Source organism: Condylura cristata, unplaced genomic scaffold (genome assembly GCF_000260355.1).
Source record: "Condylura cristata isolate star-nosed mole 26May11 unplaced genomic scaffold, ConCri1.0 scaffold00017, whole genome shotgun sequence".
Taxonomy (NCBI): domain Eukaryota; kingdom Metazoa; phylum Chordata; class Mammalia; order Eulipotyphla; family Talpidae; genus Condylura; species Condylura cristata.
The window spans coordinates 34,082,922-34,104,599 of NW_004567118.1; the positions used below are offsets into that span (position 1 = coordinate 34,082,922).

General features: G+C 41.4%; 1 protein-coding gene across 1 annotated transcript in view; it reads right to left on the minus strand.

The window, feature by feature from the left end:
* The window catches only part of VPS53 (vacuolar protein sorting 53 homolog (S. cerevisiae)), a 127,616-nt gene that overhangs the window by 21,434 nt on the left and 84,504 nt on the right, over nucleotides 1–21,678 (minus strand). The window contains exons 14-17 of the mRNA XM_004684807.2: nucleotides 13,485–13,727; nucleotides 11,145–11,292; nucleotides 4,058–4,140; nucleotides 3,149–3,227 (exon numbers count right to left, since the gene is read on the minus strand). Coding sequence (XP_004684864.1) covers nucleotides 3,149–3,227; nucleotides 4,058–4,140; nucleotides 11,145–11,292; nucleotides 13,485–13,727 — 553 coding nt within the window. The remainder of the gene's footprint in view (nucleotides 1–3,148; nucleotides 3,228–4,057; nucleotides 4,141–11,144; nucleotides 11,293–13,484; nucleotides 13,728–21,678) is intronic.

The following is a 21,678-nucleotide window of genomic DNA, read 5'->3' on the forward strand; positions in this document are numbered from 1 at the left end:
GACTGTTAATTAATATATTGTTTTACTCTAGTTTGATGAAGATGTTGTGGAATTAGAAGGGATGGTGGCTGCATGGCCTTGTGAACTTACTAAAGACCACTGAATAATACATTTTGATCATACACTTTGAAGTTTGTTGTAAGTGAATGATACTCATTTTTAAAAAAGGCAAAAGATATTTGAACTGGATGGTAAGGGATGTGTTCAGTGGGTAGATGATAGTGGGAAGAGAATCTAGGAAGAAAGAAAAGAGTAAGTAAAGGGCTGGAAACCACAAAGAAGTAATGCAGTCAGGGAAGTGAGAGTAGCGTAGAGGCTGAAATATAGGTATACACACAGGAAAGGTGGATGATCAAGATGTGATGAGGCAGAGGATGACAACCTATATGCTAATGGGGGAAAAGGTCAGGGGTGCCTTCTGTGAGAATGAGGGGAATGACATCACTACATTGTCTGTTCCACCCATCTTGTCAAAGAAGCTTCTTTCCATTAATTCAACACCTCACAAGTCCCTCCCACTTTGGCAAACTCCAATACTCATTTTCTCACCATTTATAAAATACATTTATTTATAGCATCAGTTATTTTAAGTAACCTCTCACCAGAATGTAACTCCTTGAAGGCAATTCTGTTTCCAATCTTGTATAAGTGCAAATGGATGTGCAATTCCAAAGATGTATATGATGAGAATGACAATTCTGTCAAGAGTCTGTGCTCTCTTGACTTCACAAACTTTTGTCCATATTGTCACTCTGTTTGGAATGTCTTCCAAATCACAAACTTGTGCAAAACCTTCCCATCCTTCCTGATTTGTTTCAAAGACCATTTCCTTGTGAAGGCTCTTCTCACCTCCCCATGCAGTTAAAAACTTTCTCTTTGCAAAAGGTGTATTTTGTGCTTTTCTTGGGTACCTCTTTCCTCTTACTTTTTGTTATAGCTATTTGGGCAGTCCTTTCATGTCATACACAACTCTTGTCCTACACTTTCTGGAACCTAAGCATCTTATATCTAGATCTACGTCCCTCCCAGCCTGTGACTACTGGCACTGAGCTGGGTAGAATCTGAAGTGAATTGCTCAAGTAGCAGCAAAAATGACAGAATCAAAGACAGAAATAAAATAAAAGGCCTTAAAAATTCTAGAAGAAACTACACAAAACAGGATGCAGGCACAAATAACAGAGTATATGTTGAATCAATCTGTGACCGCTTGCTTGGCTTGTTTATATCTGGTCATTTTTATCACATGGATTTCATTTTGCTAGAACTCTAGAAGACTCAGACAAAGAGTAATGGCCTTCCAGCTGCTGCGTTCCCAAGTCTGTGGTTTTCCTATGATATAAACAAAAGATCCTGGAGGTATGGTCTCTGTTAATATTTGCTGGTCAGGGTCTGGGGGAGAAATGGGTGATGGGGCTGCAGCGGGATTTGAGAGAAACCCACCTCACAAATTGACATTTCATATAAGCAACACCTGGAGTGTTAACCTCCCTCCGACTGTTATTTTACTGAAAAAAAAAAAAAAATCTACTCTTCCTTTGGTAAATGTAAATTTTTTTTTTCACCAGCTGCATTCCAATCTAAAGTGTGTGGCAGCTTAGGAGAAATGGCAGCTGGAACAGATCACATTCAGGATGTAGTGAACATTCACCAGCAGCTAGGGGATAATCAGAGCCCACAAAACAAATCTTCAGAGCCATGTTCCTTTATGAAAGTGGATTCTCTTCCACTTGCCTGCCAGAGTGTTCTGCCTATAAACATTGAGAATACTAGAACGACGTTTCCATATCTGATCGGTGAGAAGGATCAGCCTTTTGATTAGAGACTGAGATGTCAGCTATTCAAGACTCCCCACTTAGCTTCTAAAACTCTTTTAAGCTTAAGTTTTAATATTAGTCTATTTTGTTAAATATTTACAATCTACTACAAAACCAAATTCAGACTAAATGTCTGCTTATACAACCTTGTGACATGGCCGCTCCTCCTGATGAGAGGGAAAGAGGACTTAACATTCATTGGCACTAGGCCAGTTTCTTCCTGCCAGTTCCGTCCTCACAACAACTCTGGTGGCGGATACCTCTGTTTCACATGATGAGGTACCTGGGTCTAGGGAGGTTAAGTCATTTGTTCAGTAGCACCCCCGAAAAAAAAGTAGAAGAGTTGTCTGTTTCACCCCAAAACCAGTGTTCTTTCAATTGTACTCTGCCACTGGTCAGCATATGCTAGAGCAGTTCTTTCTCCTGAATTTGTCAGAATGCTAAAAGAGTCAATGACACTAGACATTGGCAACATTTTTTTTATAAATAGCCAGATAGCAAATATTTTAAGCTCTGTGAGCCATAAGGGCTCTGCTGCCATTACTTACTTCTGTTATTAAAACACAAAAGCAGCCATAGATTATATATATATGAATGTGCATGGCTGTGTTCCAATAAAGCTGTATTTATGAAACCAGGCAGTGGGCCAGATTTGATCCACAGAGTGTAGGTTGCCCGCTGCTGCTATAAAAGGTTCCAGAGTGGGCAGCTTTGTTTAATTTGGCTTAGAAATCAATAAAGAACCACCTGTTTCCAAATTAATTAATCAAAAAACACAAGAGTCCTTATACTCTGTATGGTCTATGCACTTAAGGCATTTAAATTCTTTGGGAAAGAAAAGACACAGGCACATAAAAGTCAAATAACAACACAAGGTGGCACATGGTAAGTGCCAAAGGGCCAAAAACTGACCAACAGACTGGTATGACATTAGAAAACCAGAATCTACAACCTGATCAGCGGCACTAGGTCTCAGAAAGAACTGGAAAAACTTCCCAGCGGGACAAGAATGAAGATGAGTCAGAAGTTACAGCCATAGCACTAGCAAAAACATCCATTCTGGTGAGACCACATTAAGGTTTTCAGCATGTGTCAGATGCTGATCAAAGACATTTCCTCTAGACTTAACTGACACATATGCTCCCTGTCTCATTCTCAAAGGACAAGCAACTGTCCTAAGTTGCCAGATAAACTGAGCCCTTCAGGAACTCCCAGAGGTCCCACAGATTCCTCCTTGTCAACCCTTTCAGCTCAGCAGAGCCTAAGTCATGGGCAGGGCCTGAGAGATACCAAACTTCTGGAAGTGCAGGAAGAAGCCACTCGTGAAGCCTTACCTTGCTCATGGCAGTCAGGGCAGGATCGCAGGCAGCATCCAGATCCTGAACCAACAACTGAATGCTGCTAGAGATGACACTGCACATCAAACAAATTACCATGGTCACAACTTTAAAAGAAAAATAAGCTTTTCAAAATAACTTTTTTAAATAACCAAATGTTATTTGTATAAAAATGAGATTCACTATTTCATCAGAAAAGCTTGAGTTTCATTTTAAAAGGGAATTAATGCCAACAAGGAGCATTCCTTTCTTCACTCCTGCCACATGCCTGGTCTTATTCGAGTGTGTTCCCTCTCAGTTAGGACATAAAATTGCCAAGCAAGTCTCCCTAATCACAAGGCGCAGAATTCCTTTTAGCTGCTTTCTCCAAAAGTAATTGCCCAAAAAACTTAAATCAGAGCTTGAGGGGTGGCAGGAGTTAAGAAAAGAGGAAATGACTTGAGAATTTTAATTTTTCTGGAATTAGTGGTTGATATGATTTGTCTATCTATTTTTTTGTCTATCTATCTATGATTTGTCTAACTATTTCAAGAGGGTATTACAGACAGTTTGAACTTCTTGGATGGACACATCTTGCCTACAAACACACACAGCTAAAAGTTAGGCTGTCAATACTTATTTTCTAAACAGTGGTCCCCTTGTGGCTCTAGGGGAGCTGATAGGAGGTCTTGAGCCTATCCTTCCTGCAGGGATGGCCATGTAAAGTTAACATAAGCTGAAAATGGCCACATCTGAAAAGGGAGCATGGAACCAACTTCTAAAGCTTCTTCTTAGTGGTGATTGGAGAACAATCCTGGTTTATCAGCAGGCCCTGGAAACTTCTTAGGTTCTGTAGACAAGTGAAATTAAGACCTGAGCTTCAGGAAGGATAAATAGTTCTTTAGCAGATACGTGCATGATACATACGTGCTAAATGTGTCCATTTCTCCAGTCAGATTGATTCGTTCAATCAGACTTACATCCACTTTTTCTTTAAGTTTTTCTTCTAGCTATTAGAAAATGAGAGAAAGCATGTTTTAATGACTATGCAAAAGAATACCATGTTATGTAAGAATATTTTGCATCTACTGAGTTGGATTTGGGTTCAAGCCTAGGCACTTTTGTGCATCGACTCATTTACAGCCCTATTTGGGGAGATTCCATTATTATCTTCATCTTACGGATGTGAAAATGGAGGAATGATCTACCCAAGATAGCAAGTGGTAGCTACGGCCAGGAGTCAAAACTTTCTCCAGAATCTGTGTCTTCCAGGACCGGGCTATCCTCTCTCTCACAACACACCAACTAGTTTCTTTCACTTTAGGAACATGCCTTTTTTAGGATGTTCCCTAGTTATGACCTGCAGGCTTGCTTATCCACACTGGAAACCTGTGCTGGTGGGGTGGCAGTGCAGCTCCTTGACATAGTCGCTGAGTGTCCGTGCTGAGGTATTGGGGATATTGAGGAAAGAGAAGAAACAGTCTCTGCCCTCAGCAGTCTACCACCTAGGAAAGAAACACTGGACACATTCCTAGCTGCCCAGAAAATAAATATAACTGGACAGAAACTGTAAATACCTCCAAAAAGCCCAGGGAACTGATTCTACTAACATTCTCTAACCTATTTATTATACAAACTCCAAGCTAAACAAATATTTTGCCTTAAATTAAAAAATTCTCTTGGGATAGATATGTAAAATAGCATATTCATTTTGAAAGGCAATTTATTTGGAAAAAAAAAAGTATCTACACACTTACTAAGCCAAAAGTTCACATCTAGAAATATATCTCAGTGAGTAGTGACAACAATGCGTAAGATAGGCAAACAGTATTCTCAGCCTCATTAGTTCAAACAATGTTTATTCAAAGCCTACTTTGTGCTGGGCTCTGCAATATAGTAAAGGAGTTATTCAGTGAACAAACAGATAAAACTCTCTTCTTATGAAACTCACATTCTCATTGTTTACATTAGTGACAAACTGGAAACAATCTACAAGTGCATTTATAAGGGGCTGATGAAACAAATTATGGTGCAGGCTCACAATGCTTAAACACTTCATCAGCCTTAAAACCAAACCTCTAACCATGATGGTGGGGCCTGCCAAGCTCTCCAGTCTACGTCTTGCTTGCTCGACTTTAATGACATTGACCTTTTAAGGTTCTGGAACGTACCAAGGATCTTTTCCCCCTCAAGGCCTTCACACTTCACATTTCCTACTTCCTATTCTTGAAACAAACCCTGCCCGCCCCTTCTTGCTTTGCCACCTCCTCCCCCTCCCAACCCTTCTATGCTCCTCACTTGGCAGTTTCTTTCTCCACTCTCAGGTATTTGGCTTCAGTATCACCCCTTCAAGGAGGTCTTCCTTGACCATTCCACTTTAGTAACTTCCTGCTTACCACTGCAACATATTTCCTTCCTACCACTTACCACAAAATTGAAGTTACGTCGTGGCTTATTAATTATATGGCTCCCCTATTAGTTCTAAATTCCAGGAGTTAAAGCTATCTCTCTTGTTCACCACTGTTAATTACCATCAAATATACAGCCTGCCAAAGTAGTTAGTGCTCAATAAAGATCTTTTAAAGAGTGAATGGAATACCCGTGCAAATAAAGTATAACAATCAACAATATGTTTTTTAAGTTTCATTTTCCAATCTCTACTGTTTGGATTTGGAACTCTTTGGCTCTTCTATCCATTTCTTCTCACCAAGCCCTCAACTTCCTTGCAATTATTGTTTATCAGATTTTAATTTTAAAATATATTTATTATATCATCCTTCATTTTTGTATAATATATGATTTCTACCTTACAATTTTTTAAGGGAATTAGGTTGTTTGCCTTATAGATTTTCCCATAGTTTGGATCTTGCTGATTACACCCACAAGGTACTAATGTTCTTCTATCCCTTCCTTGTTTCTCTATTTCTATTCATTGTGTTTTATGGAGAAGTCTCTCAAATTCAGGCTTTCTTTTCTTATCTTTTTTTTAGAAAACTACTTCATGATGGTATTCGGTACTTCTATTAGGAGACATGTGATGTTTGGTTGTCTTTCCTGTTGTAACATCAGCAGTTACTGATGGCCAACACCCAGGTCCATTATTCCATCAGGGAGTATAAGTGAATGATATTCTATTTCTCTCTTTTCTTCCTCATTTATTAAATTTCAGCTATAAAGACATCATTGCAAACAGACAGGGAAGGCAAGCTAAGAACCTTCCCTTTATTTACCAGTATTTAATTCACACTAGTGGTTCCCTTGTTATCTTCAAAGGTAAAAAATTAATTTGTTCTTTTTGTTTAAATACAGCTTTATTGCAAACCAATACCAGAGACAAAGACAATGTTGCAGGCGGATACCCCCCTTTCCTAGAACTTCCAGTTGATGGAGTTCAGTGATCAATCTACTGCTGTGGTGTTAGCTCAGGATATGTGATTTGCCCTGCACTTTCAGTGGTTATTTTATTTATTTCAAGCATATAAGAGCTGGGGTGTAGACCAGAGGTGTTGGGGAGTGTGTGTGAGAGGATTCCCCATAGACAGAGCAGGAGCAGAAGAGGCAGACTGACTACAGCACTGTTGAGGGGAGCAGTAGGAGAGTCAGGAGTGGTCTGCTGTGCCATGTAGGTCACCTTCCTGGCAGGGGACTGAATTCCTGCTGCAATGGTTGCCAATAGCTTGATAGTGCTGAGACTTAACTGCTCGGCCACCAGGGAGTACCCCTTGGACTTATCTTTTTTGTATGATAAAGGTACTATAGCTCCCACGTCTTTCTGAAAGGAGTATAATAGTCTTCAATATTTTTTGGTGCATTCTGTGTGACATTTTGTTCCAAAGGTCATCTTATACCTTCTCAGGACAGAGTTTTCATGTTCTTCACAGCCAATAATTTCCCAGGCCACATCTATCATAATAGCCAAACCTTTTTATCTGGAGAAAAAAATCAAGCTAAATATTGCTATCATCAATTCATCTCTGAATGAATCCCCTCAGCTAAGACTTAGTAGAGTAGAAAATAAGGAAGGTGAGAAGTTGGCACTTTAATTTCTTTGAGGCTTAATTTCTAGAAATGGGGGCAGGAGGATTAATTTTTAAACATATGTCTAAAGATGTGGATTTAGTCATTTCTCCAGAAATCTCTGGTGCTTTTTAGGAAAATGGCATTTAGAGATCACAAATAGATGCTATAAATGTATTTACCATCATAATCAGTAAAATTAATTTTTATTAAGCAACAAAAAATTGGCTTCATCTATCACGAGCCATCAAAATGGTCTCTGATCTACTAAAACGTCTAAGTAATGCAAAACAGATGTCCCTTATAGGATTACTTACAAAAGCAAAAACTTTAAGCAGCATAAATAATTATTAGGGATACTGTTAAATACTTTATGGTATAGTCCCTTAGTGAAATATGTTGCCATACGAATGATGCTACTAAAGATAGCAACAAGAGAAATGCTAATGCTATGGTGCTAACAACAAAAGGATATAAAAGTGAGGCATGTCAAGATTATAGCATCTAAAACTATGCCCATGAAAAATCATGGAAGGAAAATACTACCAAATTGCTAGTATGACTATCTGAGGGTGATAGAATCACGAGTCATTACTTTTATAGGTTCTTTTTTTTTTGGTACCAAGGCTATTCTACTTTTAAAGTGCTTTAATTATGCATTTTTTTTCTTTCCATACACAGAAAACAGTTAAGTATACTAAATCTTATAAAAATAAAAATTCTGGGATTCCTGCCTTGGAGGTCCTTACAGATAGTTACCATCTTGGCCTGGGGGTACCCAGGGCTAAATGGATTGCAGTCTTTGACTCCAAAGCCAAACATCTCTAGATCATTTTGAAACTGGGCTAACCTGGGGGCAAAGGGGGTACTTGGATGGTGGGTCCTTGCCTATACTGTAGACACAAGTCATATATAGACACAGAGGGAGAAACACCTATTTCAAAGTTTATTAAACCTGAGAAACGGAGACCTTAGAGGATGAGCAAGTGAGGGAGTGAGCGAAAGAGCAAGCATGTGAAGATGGTGGCTGAATGCTGAGCAGAGGTGAAGGACACATGGGAACCCAACTACATTGCCGAATATGATGGCCAGCCCTCCTACGAGAGCCTGCAGCTGGCCACATATGTGGAGAAAAATAGGATGGCGTGCCCATCAAATGTTAAAGCCAGAGCCTGGATGGATGGAAACAGCTGGCAGACAGCAGCAACAGCAGCAGCAGTGGGGTTGAGAGCCATTGCCACCATAGGGGAGGAACATGCTCCAGGCCTGCTCCCACTCCCATGCACCAGAGGCCTTGGACTACAGCTTCCGACATGCTGTGAACCAGATTTCCTGCATGGGGCTGCTGGGATGGAGGAAGGAGGGTGGTGAGCATGGCATGAGGGACAGAGGTCTCCCAGGCAGGTGGCTCCTGGTTTTTGTTCTTGGTAGCTGTCACACTTCTGACAGGCAGGCTCCTCAGAGACAAAGGCAACTGCTATCTTAACCGCATGGTAGAAATCCGGCTTGGATGGTACACTGAATTTCTGGTCTCTCCTGTCTGAGCTAACTGGGCACTGCCTGGCCTTCTCGCTGCTATGCACCTGGGATTCATTCTGGCAGTCTGCCTTCAGGTCTCTGCCATCCTGCCCTGGCCAGCACTGTTTGCCTGGGCAATTTCAGAGTTTGATCAGAAATTTGTATTTTGGGGGGTATAGCTCAGTGGTAGAGCATTTGACTGCAGAAATTTGTGTTTTGAAATCTTTTTCTCCCCTACTCTTCTTCTTTCTCTATTAAAAATATTTGAGCAGGCCCTCCCTGGTGGCACAGCGGGTTAAAGCACTGCACTAAGTAGCTTAAGCCACTTCCGCATGAGTTCGAACCCCGTCTGCCCTGGAGGAGATCCACATGGCGCAGCAGACCTCTCCTGACCTGCCCGCTGCTCCCCTCAGCAGTGTACTTCGTCAATCTGCCTGTTTTGCTCCCCGCTCTGTCTCTGGTGAATTCTCTCACCCTCTGCATCTCTGGCCTGTACCCCAGTTCTGTATGAATAAATAAATAAATCTTTTTTAAAAAAAAATATTTGAGCATACTGGGTCCTCTCTGGTGGCGCAGCAGGTTAAAACACAGCACTGAGAGGCTAAAGCCACTTCAGCATGGGTTCGAACCTCACCTTCCCTGGAGGTGACACACTTGCTATGGCAGACCTCTCCTGACCTGTCCACTGCTCCCCTCAGCAGTGTACTTTGTGGATCTGCCTACTCTGCTCCCCTCTGTTCCTTCTGTCTCGGTGAAGCCTCTCACTGCTCCGGCACCTCTAGCTTGTACCCAATTCTGTATGCATAAATAAATGAATCTTAAAAAAAAAAAAAATTTGAGCATACTAAAAGTCTGATTTCTTGCCTTTATGCACATGAGTAGCAAGAACCTTGGAATGCACAACATGGGTTTTCCCCTTTGTAGTTCTGCTTCTGACCAGGAACGAGACTGTCAGTAACACCAGGACCAGCTATGTGCCAAACAGAGAAGAGGCAGATCAGAATGCAGGGACCTAAGGGCAAACCAACATCATCGATCAAAAGAGTAAGACTATCTGCTATTACCATTTTTAAATCCTTGGCCACTCTGGCTCTGCCTTGGTTCCCAGCTGCCCTTGTTCAGGAAGTCAAGGAGTAGAATAGGAATTTCTATCTTCTAGCAGTTGGTACATGGCAGTGAAGCTTGGGGGGCTGGGGAAGAGAACTCCAGACCATGGCACTGGTCCTAGCCAAGGCCAGTGAGTTGAAGCTGGATACCCTCTGCAAGTGTGCCAAGGAGCTCACCCAGGATGACATGGGCTCCTGCCACACTGAGGGCTTTAGCTGTGCGCTGTACGCTGGAGGTGCAGCGGGTGCAGAGCCATGAGGTGGATGTGCACTTGCAGCACCCAAGCAAGCACTCAGCAGCACACCTTCACTAGGAGCCACAGTGCCTGTGGCCCAGTCACCCAGAGGAGATGAGGCCCTGGGGCTGGCCTCAGTGGCCAGGGACCGCTGGTGTTGATGTGACTGCTCCTCAAGATCACCAGATGCCTTGGACTACAGCTCCCAATATGCCATGTCACTGAAGGGGACAATGGTGGCGTGGAGTGCTCCTCTTACAATTCCCTGTGGTACTCCGCGTGACCACATCCCCAGGCACAACACACTAATGCCTCTACCTCTGGCAGCCTTAGTCTCAAGTCGTGTTTTGGAGAAACACTCATCCTTGGCGTCCTACATTTACTCTAGCTCACAGCAGCTCTGAATCGCAATTTATGGCTGTCTTCCTATGATCTAGACACGTGTAAATAATAAATCTAAAAGAAGGGAAGAGAACTTTCCAATTATTTTCTTTCTTCTGGCCTTAGGTGAATTCCAGACCAAATGTGAAACGGAACTTCTAATCCCACATCTGAAACTGAACGGAAAATTCTTCTGGGTCTTCCTTCTGCTAATGGGGAGATCCAGGAGAGGCATCATCTTTTCCTGCTTCATAGTTCCTGAACGTCAGCATCCAAACAATGGTTATTTGTTTAGGAAGATTGAGAATGCTATGTAAATTTCAAGAGACACATAAAAGCCCGAGATTTCTGCTTAGTCTGTTAACACTTCTGAGGATGGAATAACTGGTTGTGACTCATCATCACCAAAGACTGGGTCTGCTACCAGGAGGTTTGTTGTTTGCTTTTTTTCATATGGGAGACGGTGCTATTAACCTACTTTCAGGAGGGCCATGCCCTTTGAGTGGTTTACACAACTCCAGGGAGGAGACCAGTGACACTTTTTAGCCCAATGTCCCTTTAACAAGGCCCTTCTGTCACATGGCTCCTGGGTCATCTTTTGGTTGCACAGCAAGTTTTCCTCTGTGGGCGGTCCACTGGTCTGCCTGAAGCAGAATACAGCTGTCCTTAGCAGGCTCCATACTTCTACCAACTGAGCCATACGGCCTAGATGGATCACAAAAAGGAGGTGATGAGTGGCCAGCTGGGGCAGCTCACCTGCTGGGTCGTGGCCAGGCAGTACTCTGCCGTGCTCAGGATGCTGCAGATGAGGCAGAGCTCCTCCAGAGTGAACTTGGCCGCTTCCGAGCCCTCCTTTTCCTTGAGGAGGCTGCTGATGGTCAGTCCTCCACTGCTGCTTGTGGTTCTGAAGAAAAGGAACAGGCACTAGTCAGGTTGGAACTTCTTATTTGCTTCTGAAATTGGAAACTGTACATTTTAAGACAAAGAAAAGGGGGAAGCAAAGGCTAGATATGGTCCAAACACATTTATATACACCTTTTCCTATTGACCTTACCTTGACTATCATCTGTTTAAATTCTCTGACCGTCAGAAATTGGAAGACACGATTCCAACTGAGAAGGTTGCTGACTGGCCTCTCTGCTGAGTTTGGAATTTCCTGATATGTAATGCTCACTGAGGATTATCTGTAGCATGAAAGCTAGCTCCCCAAGTGTTTCAGCTAAGAAAATTCTGTAGGGGAATTTGTGTAATGTGCTTCTCGAGGATTTCAGAAGTGGATATTAAGACACAGTTCCTGCCCAAAGTCCTGGTTGCTTCAAGAAACCAAAAACCATTTCATCTTCCTACTTATCTACAAAATGTAACTACAGTTACAAAATTTTCTGCTGCTCACCTGTGAAATTCTAAATTTTTTACAAAAGACAGAATTCAATGACATTTATCTTGAAAATGAAAGAGAAATTTCTCCTTTAAAAAATGACCTTAAAATTGGCCCTCCCTGGTGGCGCAGCGGGTTAAAGCACAGCACTGAGAAGCTAAAGCCATTTCTGCATGAGTTCGATCCCCACCTGCCTCGGAGGTGACCACATGGCGTGGCAGACCTCTCCTGACCCGCCCGCTGCTCCCCTCAGCAGTGTACTTCATTGATCTGCCTGTTCTGCTCCCCACTCTGTCTCTGGTGAAGCCTTTCACCCTCCGCATCTCTGGTCTGTACCCCAGTTCTGTACGAATAAATAAATAAATCTTAAAAAAAAAAAAAGACCTTAAAATTGCCCAGTTTTACTGGTAACCAAAAAATTGAAAACAGAGGTCCTCCCTGGTGGTGCTACAGGTTAAATAAAGCACAGCACTACAAAGTTATCTACAGCCACTGCAGCACGAGTTTGATTCCCACCAGGAAGGTGACCCACATGGCACAACAGACCTCTCCTGTCTTGCCCGCTGCTCTCCTCAGCAGTGTATTTCAGTCTACCTGTTCTGCTCTCCACTGTCTCTGGTGAATGCTTTTATCTACCCCTACCTCCGGTGTACACCCCAGCTCTTGTATGCATACATAAATACATCTTTAAAAAAAAAAAAAGAGAAAGATCCACAAAGAAAAGCACACACATTATATATAAATATATAAAGAACAGAGTAATACACAACATAAAGTCAAAGTTGTTTTCTCTGAGAGGTAAAGTTATAGGTGATTTTTATTTTCTACTTTGGTGCTTTTAGTGTTTTTTAAACTATCATGAACTTATATTATTTTGATAATGAGAATAAAAGTTATGGGAAAATGTTCAATATTTTTATCAGGGTCAAAGAAATTCTTACTAATCAAACATATATTGCTTAAAATATCTCATAGAGCATAGGAATTTTATTTTATTTCCTCCAAATAAGTAGAACTCCCATAAATGACACATTTTAGTGACAACAAAAATTCTGGAGTTGCTGAATTTAGCAACAGGAAATTCCTTGAATTGAGAAGCATTACTTTAGATCATATTATAATCCAAAAAATGCTATATAACTCTAACATCTCTAAAACTCTAACTGAATAATCCATGTATTTCAAATAATAAGCAATATAACAATAGTCTAATGCCCTAGACCACTATACCAACATTGCATGGCTAGGTGCTTGCTATATAACACGTTCTCCCGCCAAATCCCACCACATATTTATCATTAGACTCCGTCCAGCATAGCCATGAGACAACTCTGGAACCTAATCAGTCCAAGGAAAAGCAGGTTTATGCCTCCCATCTATCATCATACTCTCACTGAACAGGAGTTGAATGAAATTGTCCGTGCTGTTTAATAGTTATTTCCACCACACTTTTTTGGCCAAGTACCCCTTGTTGAATCTATGCAAATTCAATATATGTATCATGGGACTGACTCATGTGATAAGATCTGACCCATTTTAGCAGTTAGTATGGACACTTCCCAAATAGTCTTGATCAGCTGTGACATCCCGCCCAAAGGAAACAGTCTCAGACCCAGCAGTTTAGTAAACAACTTCAGAGTGATTTACTGACAGATGCCCATATTTAGACATTTTCAGAATCCTACTTCACTGCTCAGACCAGAAAGAACAGTACTTACTTGGGCAGGTTGCCAGAGAGGATTTTCCAGGCATATTCTCGGAGATACTTCTGGAAAATGGTGGTCAGAGCAATCATGGGCTCCCCGGTGCTAAGTTGTGAGCACTGCACCATGCACTTCTTATAGTAGACAAAGAGGTCAGCACAACTGGGGAGCACGGCTCCCCCTTCATCAGTGTTGGGCTTCGGTGGCCCCTGAGCTTTGAAATCAGTCACAAACCGATCTATCAGCTCTCCAAGGTTTCTAGAGAGAAGAAAACCTGTTATTTTATATTTTATAGCTATATTATTTTATTTTAAGAACTATCAGCAAATGCTTGTTTGTAATTTATTTAAATTACTGCCGTAAGTCTTCATGCCTATTGCTTTTTACATTTAAAATTGGACAATATTACCATTAGCTCCACCAACATCCCATAATACTATCAGTAATAAAATTTGGCATTTGTGAGCTGCTATATGCTTTTCAAGACATTTTACGATCACATTTGACTCCAAGACCCTGTGAGGGAGTTAGGGTATTACTGGTCCCCTATGAGATGAAAAAATTAAGATGTAGAATGTTTGTCACGCAATTTAGAGGCACAGCTGAGGTTGAATCCACCACTTAAGTACATTCACTGGTTCTGCGATCATATTAGTACCACTTCTCCTTTCCATAAATGAAAACCCTAACTAGTAACGATAATGGTCATTTTCTGAACACTTAAACAATATGCAAGTCACCATGCTGGTACTTTAAAGACATTGAAATTCAATTAATCTTTACAATAACCGTATGAAGTGCGCACTATTTCTATCCTGATTTTCAAAAAAGTACAGAAAGTTAAGGTCATACAGAAAGGGGAGGGGGGGATTCAAACCAAGCAGCCTGGCTCCAAATCTTGTGCTTTTAACTCTACCCCCATTCCTTTCTAAAATACACAAGATTATGATTTCAGGAGATATTTAAATATCACTAAATATGCCCATGAGCTGGATATCTATACAAAGAGAGACTACAGAAACACTGTAACACTTCTTCCTTAGTACAGTTTTTGTTAAAATTCCCAGAGCCAAATGTGTAAAAATCACAGAAGAAACGGTTTGAGCAGCTCCAGGCTTACACCCAGTCATAGTGGTGATGAGGACTGCAATTTTTCTCCCCCTTCCTGTTCAAACATCACTGAATTTGCCTCAGTCACCAATGGAGTCATCACCTGTTAGAATCCAGAAGGGCTGTATTAATTGTTCCCTGGACAGCTGTGTGGTGGAGAAATGCAAGGGGTCCTCATCCCCTTGACATTTAGCATCTTTTTAGATACTAAGGCTACAGAAATACAGCTGTGCTTTTCAAATATATTTATATAACAGTCAGGGAGAAAAAGACAAGAGCCACACACAGCATTAATTAGCAGGAAAAGGAGAAAATTGATTTTTTTTTTACTCAAGAGTTTCTGTTATGGAAAGTTTATTATATCCAGATGTAGCCACTCTGCCCTTAAAGAACTTCAGGCCCAGGCTGGGTCTCTGCATGTGGTGAAGGTCAGAAAGCAGGGAAGGAACTCACTGGTTTGTCATTAAGAGTTCCAGGGTTGCCACAACCATTCCTCACCACCGCTTCTTGCCTTGCATTTCCATTGAATCTCCCACCTCCTCTCCTCAGTGACAACACTCTCAAGTCAGACTCAGCTGCCGTGGTTCCATCTCCTTCCCCAACTGCCTGAAGGCCTGCCCTGGCCAACATGCACTCTACCGCTTCTCCACTCATCCTTATTAAGCCTAGCTCAGGCTGCATTCCAAAAAGCCCAACTCACACCATTTCTTTCTCTCAGGATAAACTTCTGTGTCTCAAAGATAAGGCTCTTGATTTTGTTTTAAACAGGTTTGATGTCAAACATTCAAGAAACCCGCCAATCTTCTCCCATCCTGGGCCCTCAGTGGGCAGTGCTCATCAATAATGGCTCTTTTTCAATGATCGTTGGTGAATTTCAGAATGGTCCTTGAGACAGCACTCAAACTATATGTGGTAAGATGAAGGTGGTACAAAAGATGAATGCTGCACACTGTCTAGGGGCAGAATGGTACAGTAGAGGACAGGTGCTCATGTATGCTTTCAGCTCCCTGAAAGTAGAGGTGTTTATTCTACTTCTGCTCCCTGCAGGTCTTTTTCTCAAGTGGATGTGTGAAGCTGATTTCCCAGTGATGTTGGTGCCCAATACATACTCAGTTGATCAACTGCCACACTTTGTTCTGAAGGAAGGGGATTGAAGGGTGGACAGGTGGCGGTGGTAGGGTTAGCAGAGTGCAGAACATGCAATTAAGGCAAGAGGTTCCACTTGAGTCCTCTTATGATAGACTGATCTCCAAATTTTCAGTGCCAACCCAAACAAAGGCCAGAGCTCAGAAGTGTTTTTACTTTAATCACTCATTTAATTCCTCTGGAAGCTGAGGTTAGGACACATACCTCCCATTTCAGAGCTAATCCAATGAATGAGATTACAAAATTAAGAGAATGTAGGGGGAAAAAACACCTCTAAAGATTTTCTATATTTTGCAGACTATCTAGTGGGTTATTTTTGACATTGATCTCTGGGGTGGAGGAAAAATAAACCAGTCCCACCTCCCACTCTTTATATCAGCACATATAAGGCATCAGAAAATGAGTAATCAACATTTCAAGAATAAAAATTATCCCAATGGGGATGAGTAAGGTTCACTAGATTAAATAGATGATTCAGTTCAATCAAATAATGATTGAACACTTAGTACATGTCAAGCTCTGTGGATCAACCAAATCAAACCAAACCAAATCCAAATTAAGGTCACCACTTCTTCCAGGTACCAAATACTATTCTGAGTTCTCACAAAAGCTTCTTGTAGAACTATTGGAAAAAGGATTTGTGACTTAATGACCTGCTGACAGAAATCACAAGGAGGTGCCTATCGCCCCTAAGGAAACTCCAATCAAGATGCACAAAGAGCCAAGCCCTGATCAAGATCCTGTGCAGGTTAAGCATAGCAGGCTGTCTGCCCTGCTAGAGGCTATGGCCTATTTGGGAAAGACAAGACCTACATGTTTGTAATAGTTAGATTTAAAGATAGCAACAACATGATAATTTTGCAGTATAGGTAATATGAACAGTTTTGTTCAGACACAGGAAAGAATAGAGGAAACTACAGAGAAATGAGACTATAGTTTCAAGTGAGAAAACAAAGGTGTGGAGTGAGAAGTGAGCACAGGATTGGGGAAGAAGACAGGAAGGTGACACAGGCCTTAGTGATCTCTTTGCAGGTTTGATTGCAAAGACAAAAGAAACAACAAGTGAGGCCCTCCCTGGTGGTGCAGAGGGCTAAGCTCAGCACTGTAAGCTGGCTGCAGCTGCTTCAGTGCAAATTTGATCCCCTGCCCCAGAGGTGACCACATGGTGGAACAGCCCTCTCCTGTCTCACCCGCAGCTCCCCTCAGCAGTGTATCTCAGTCAATATGCCTGTTCTGCTCCCCATTTTGTCTTTGGTGAATCCTCTCACTGCCCCTGTACCTCTGGCCTGTACCCCAGTTCTTGAAGGCATAAAAACAAACAACAACAACAAAAAAACACTTTAAAATTAAAAAGAAAGAAAAAACATCAAATGATTCAGCTATTCCACGTCTGTATATGTATCCAAAGAATACAAAAACACTAATCCAAAACTATATGTGCACCCCTATGTTCACTGCAGCATTATTTATAATAGTCAAGATATGGAAACAACCTAAGTGTCTGTCATCAGATAAATGGGTTAAAAAAGAGGAAATCTTGTCATTTGTGACATGATGGACCTACAGGGGATCATGTTAGGTGAAATAAGTCAGATGGAGAAAGACAAATACCATATGCTTTCACTCATATATGGAAGACATAAAAACCAAGCAAATGAACAAACATTCAAGAAACAGACTGGAGGTTTCCCCAGAAGGGGAGAAGGTTTAGAGGTGGGTAGGTGAAACTGATAAAAGGATCAGTGGGGCGGTGGAGGATGGGAACCAGAAATCAGTGGTGATCACAATGCAGCATGTACAGATATTAAATTATTATACTATATACCTAAAGCTCATATGAAGAAATAGCAGCTGAGAGAAATAAAATAACTTGCCAAAGGTCAGAGAAGTTACTGTGCTTGAATATGAACTTGAGTTTGACTCCAAAGTCCAGTTCTATCTACTGTATCGTGTTCGGATTTCCAAACGGTAAAGCGTTATTTGTATATGTGGCATTATGATGACTGGTTGCTGTTACTTGCTGTCTCTTCAATTTAATGAAACGTGTCATGGATGAAGATGTGTCTTTTATCCTCTTTCCTGAAGGTTGAGCCTTCCGCCCAAGAACTGTGTAAGCATTTCAGGGGGTTATGTGAAATATCGCTGGGTCAAGTGAAACCCACCGGTAAAAATAAATGATCTAGGAGTAAACACTATTGCAGAGTGGTTAACAGTAGAGGGAAAGATGAAAACTTGAGAAGAAAAACCACACTGCAGACCAAGTTATCAGTGGATGACCAGGCTCATTTCTTCGGGTAGATCTGCAGTGATAAAACAATAGTCTAAGAGGCAAGTAAAGCCGGATGGCACTGTGAGAGGAAGGTGGCATCCAGACAAAGACACAGGGGTGGTGAGCAAGGAGCAGCAGCCTGAGCTCCTAAGAGAAGCTTGTGAGCCAGTCCTCAAACTAATGAACCCCTTCCTCTTCCCTTTGTTGGGGAAGAGGATTTGGCTCTAATACGGCCAGTGTGCTCAAGGAGTTACGATGTCGTGTGAGTGCAATTTACAGCTGGGTTACATACAGGTAAATAGAACACACAGGTAAATATAGGGAGGGTACTTTGAGTTTCTCACTGCTGTAGTAGGTCGTTATAGGCAACAATAAGAGCCGTGATGTTAGAATTGGAGGCATTAATATAAACTCATAGTTTTTTTTTTTCCTTCTTCTTAAAAAAATTTAGTTTTCATTAAGACATCCAATTAGTTTTCTCTCATGTCTTTCTGACTTAATCTCCTTCTTTCATAAATGTCCCTTTTTAATTTTTTGAGAGTGCTAAACCAATTACTTTCATGTCATGCACAAATTATTCCATTATTTTTAATCCTTTTCTTCTCTTCTGTCCTCTCCCCCCTCCTTCGCTGACTACTCTCCCTCTCCCTCCTTCTCTCTCCTAATGGGAACTACCTTCAAACTCAATGGCACTGGAATCCCACCCTTTTGTTTTTGGGTTTGAAATAGAGATATTTTCCCTGGCAAACAGCATCCATGCTGAGGAACTAACACTGTTCATGAAAAAGCAGATTGCTCTGAAAGGATGAAGAAATGAGAACAATGTTGGAGGGGAATCATTCTAACTCCCTGAAATTTTATATATTTTTCTATATAAACATGTATAAACTAATTTAAGTGAATGAGCACATGTGCACGTGCACTCTCTCTCACACACATTCCTATTCCTTAATTCTCTTAGCTGAAAGGACGTAGAAGTGGTAATGAACAAATCTGATGCCCAAAACTTATTTTCTAAATATTGCCCCCAGCCAAAGGAACAAGGAGCTTTTGGAAAAATGGATGAATACAGAGTTAGGGTACGGAAGTACAAAAAATGAGCCTGGCATTGTGTTGGGCCAGAAAGAAAATGCCCCAAAATTGATAGGGGAGAGCAAAGAGGATTAAAAGCCAGCTTGAAGGGATTCCAATGACCAAAGAGGGGCAATTTTAGCATTAAAATAAATGATGATGGATCCTGGAAGAAAGAAAGGACATTAGTGAAAAATTGTGCAGTTCAAATAAGGTCTAGTATTTAGGAATGAGTATCACAGTTAGCCTCCTGGTTTTGGTAACCACTCTATGGCTATGTAATAGCCAACAGAACGTAAAGAAGGGAGAGGGAATGTGGGAAACCTGTATGATTTTTGAAATTTTACTGTAGATTAAATTTATTCTACAGAAACTAAGAAAAAGACACTTACAGCTATAACCCACTGACTAAAAAAAGAAATTAGTAAAAAAAAAAAAAAAAAGAAATTAGTGAGTCTATGCTGGTATTTGTAAATGGGGAAAACCAGCTACTTCTTAAAATAGAATGAAATAATAAAGGTTGAGGAAATGATGAGATTAGAAACAGCATCATTTAGTAATTATGATTTAGTAATAAATCATTAATGAAAGTATCATCAATGGGTGGTAAAACAAATAAGTGAAAAATGAGAAAATGGTCATTTATATGCTTTTAAGGGTTCTCTCTACATTTACTAATTACTAACTAATTAATAAGAAGAGAAGCCCGATAGAGAGCATCTAAACCAAGTAATAAAAATGATCATTACAAGTTGCAAAATAGATGGACACTGTAGCTCTTAATATGAATTACTGAGAAGTACATAGTATCGCTTCTCTATAAATTATAAATCAGAAGGAAACAACAACCAACCCCAGACTGAGAGAAAGCTCACAAAGTAATTGGCCTGACCTTTTCAAAAACGTCAAGGGCATGAAAAGACTGAGTTACGGGCCCTCCCTGGTGACACAACGGGTTAAAGTACAGCACTGGGAAGCTATCCGCAATCACTGCTGCATGAGTTCGATCCTGGCCAGAGAGGTGACCCTCACGAGGTAGCAGACCTCTCCTGACCCACCCACTGCTCCCTTCAGCAGTGTATTTCAGTCAATCTGCCTGTTCTGCTTCTCACTCTGTCTCTGATGAATCCTCTCACTCACCATGCCTCTGGCCTGTACCCCAGTTCTTGCATGCATGCATAAATAAATATTTTAAAAAGAATAAAAAGAAAGACTGAGTTATACTTTTGGATATAAGGAGACTGGACATATGACAGGTAAATGCAATTTACAACCCTGAAGTGGATTCTGGATCCATTAATAAAACACAATTGGGATAAATAGTAAAATGCAATGGGGATTATGGATCAAACAGTAATATTTTCCTGACTTTGTGCCTGTATCATGGTTATGTAGACTGTGTCCTTGTTAATTCTTGAAATATTAAGGAGTAATGGAGCTTTATGTACAACTCTTGGGACTCTTCTCTAAGTATGAAATACATTTCAAATAAACAACAAAGTCAATTTACTCCATGTTTGATGAAGCTGGAGAGGGGCCTCTAATGGAACCAAAGCTACTACAGGGAACTTAGAAGGACAGGCTGAAATGCAGTCACTAATAATTTCTCTGCCTTAGGATATCACTGAATAGAGAGTGCTGTAAGAGTCAGACTAAGAAAATCACACACCTCCCAGAGCAGAACATACAGTAACTTCCTCCTTGAACATGAATTCAAATTGAGAAGCCTACTTCAAGATGCAAGGACAACTTTAGCCCGGCCTGCTAAAGAGGTGACTTTGGGGACATCCTCTCTTCCTGCCTCCTTCCTGGGTTCTGGCTCTACAATCCCTCCTAATGCACCTTGAACTTTCCCTGGGCTGAGGAGGCTGAGAGGTGTGAGGGTAGAGCCCATGCCAGACCCAGTGGGAAGCTGGTAACACTGACCAGGCCACACACCTGTCTTAGCATCCTGAACAAAATCCAAGGGCAGGCAGGGCAGGCTTGGCTTACATGTGGCAAGTACCAATTTGTCACCCATTTCATCCTCCCCACAGAGCCTGTGAGGCAGCCACTATTAACTTCAGCACAGAGAGGACAGAACAAGTTGGAGAGGGTGAGCACCATGCTCAGGTTCAGGCCATTAACTACAGGGCTCTGATCCTGGCATTCAAACCTGTGCTCTTTCCACTGCTGCTCTGGGTGTCTGTCATCCAGGATCCTGATCTAAGATTTTCCTTCCTTGCAGATTTCTGAATCTAAGCTAAAGAGCAGTAATTGATACAGAATCAGTCCCCACCTGAGTTTCTTCCCCAGCCTTAGGCTTCTTTGACTTAGGAAGGAAGGGCTTCCTAGAACCTCTTGAAACAAGACCCAAAATAGTGTGTGGGTTAATGTGGATTTTTGGGCAAGAGGGTCGATGGCTTTCACCGGGCTCTCAAAGGGATCGATGACGCAAAATAAGTTTAATAACCACTGCTTTAGGCATTATTTTGTCTGCTTCTCTCTTTTAACAGATGAGGAAATGGATTTCTTGAACTCTATTTTCTACTTCAAGCTTTTGCTGCTTATTCTGGAGCCACAACAGCACAGCCTACGCAGTTCTCCTCTGAGGAGCTTCCGCTACTTCCCCAG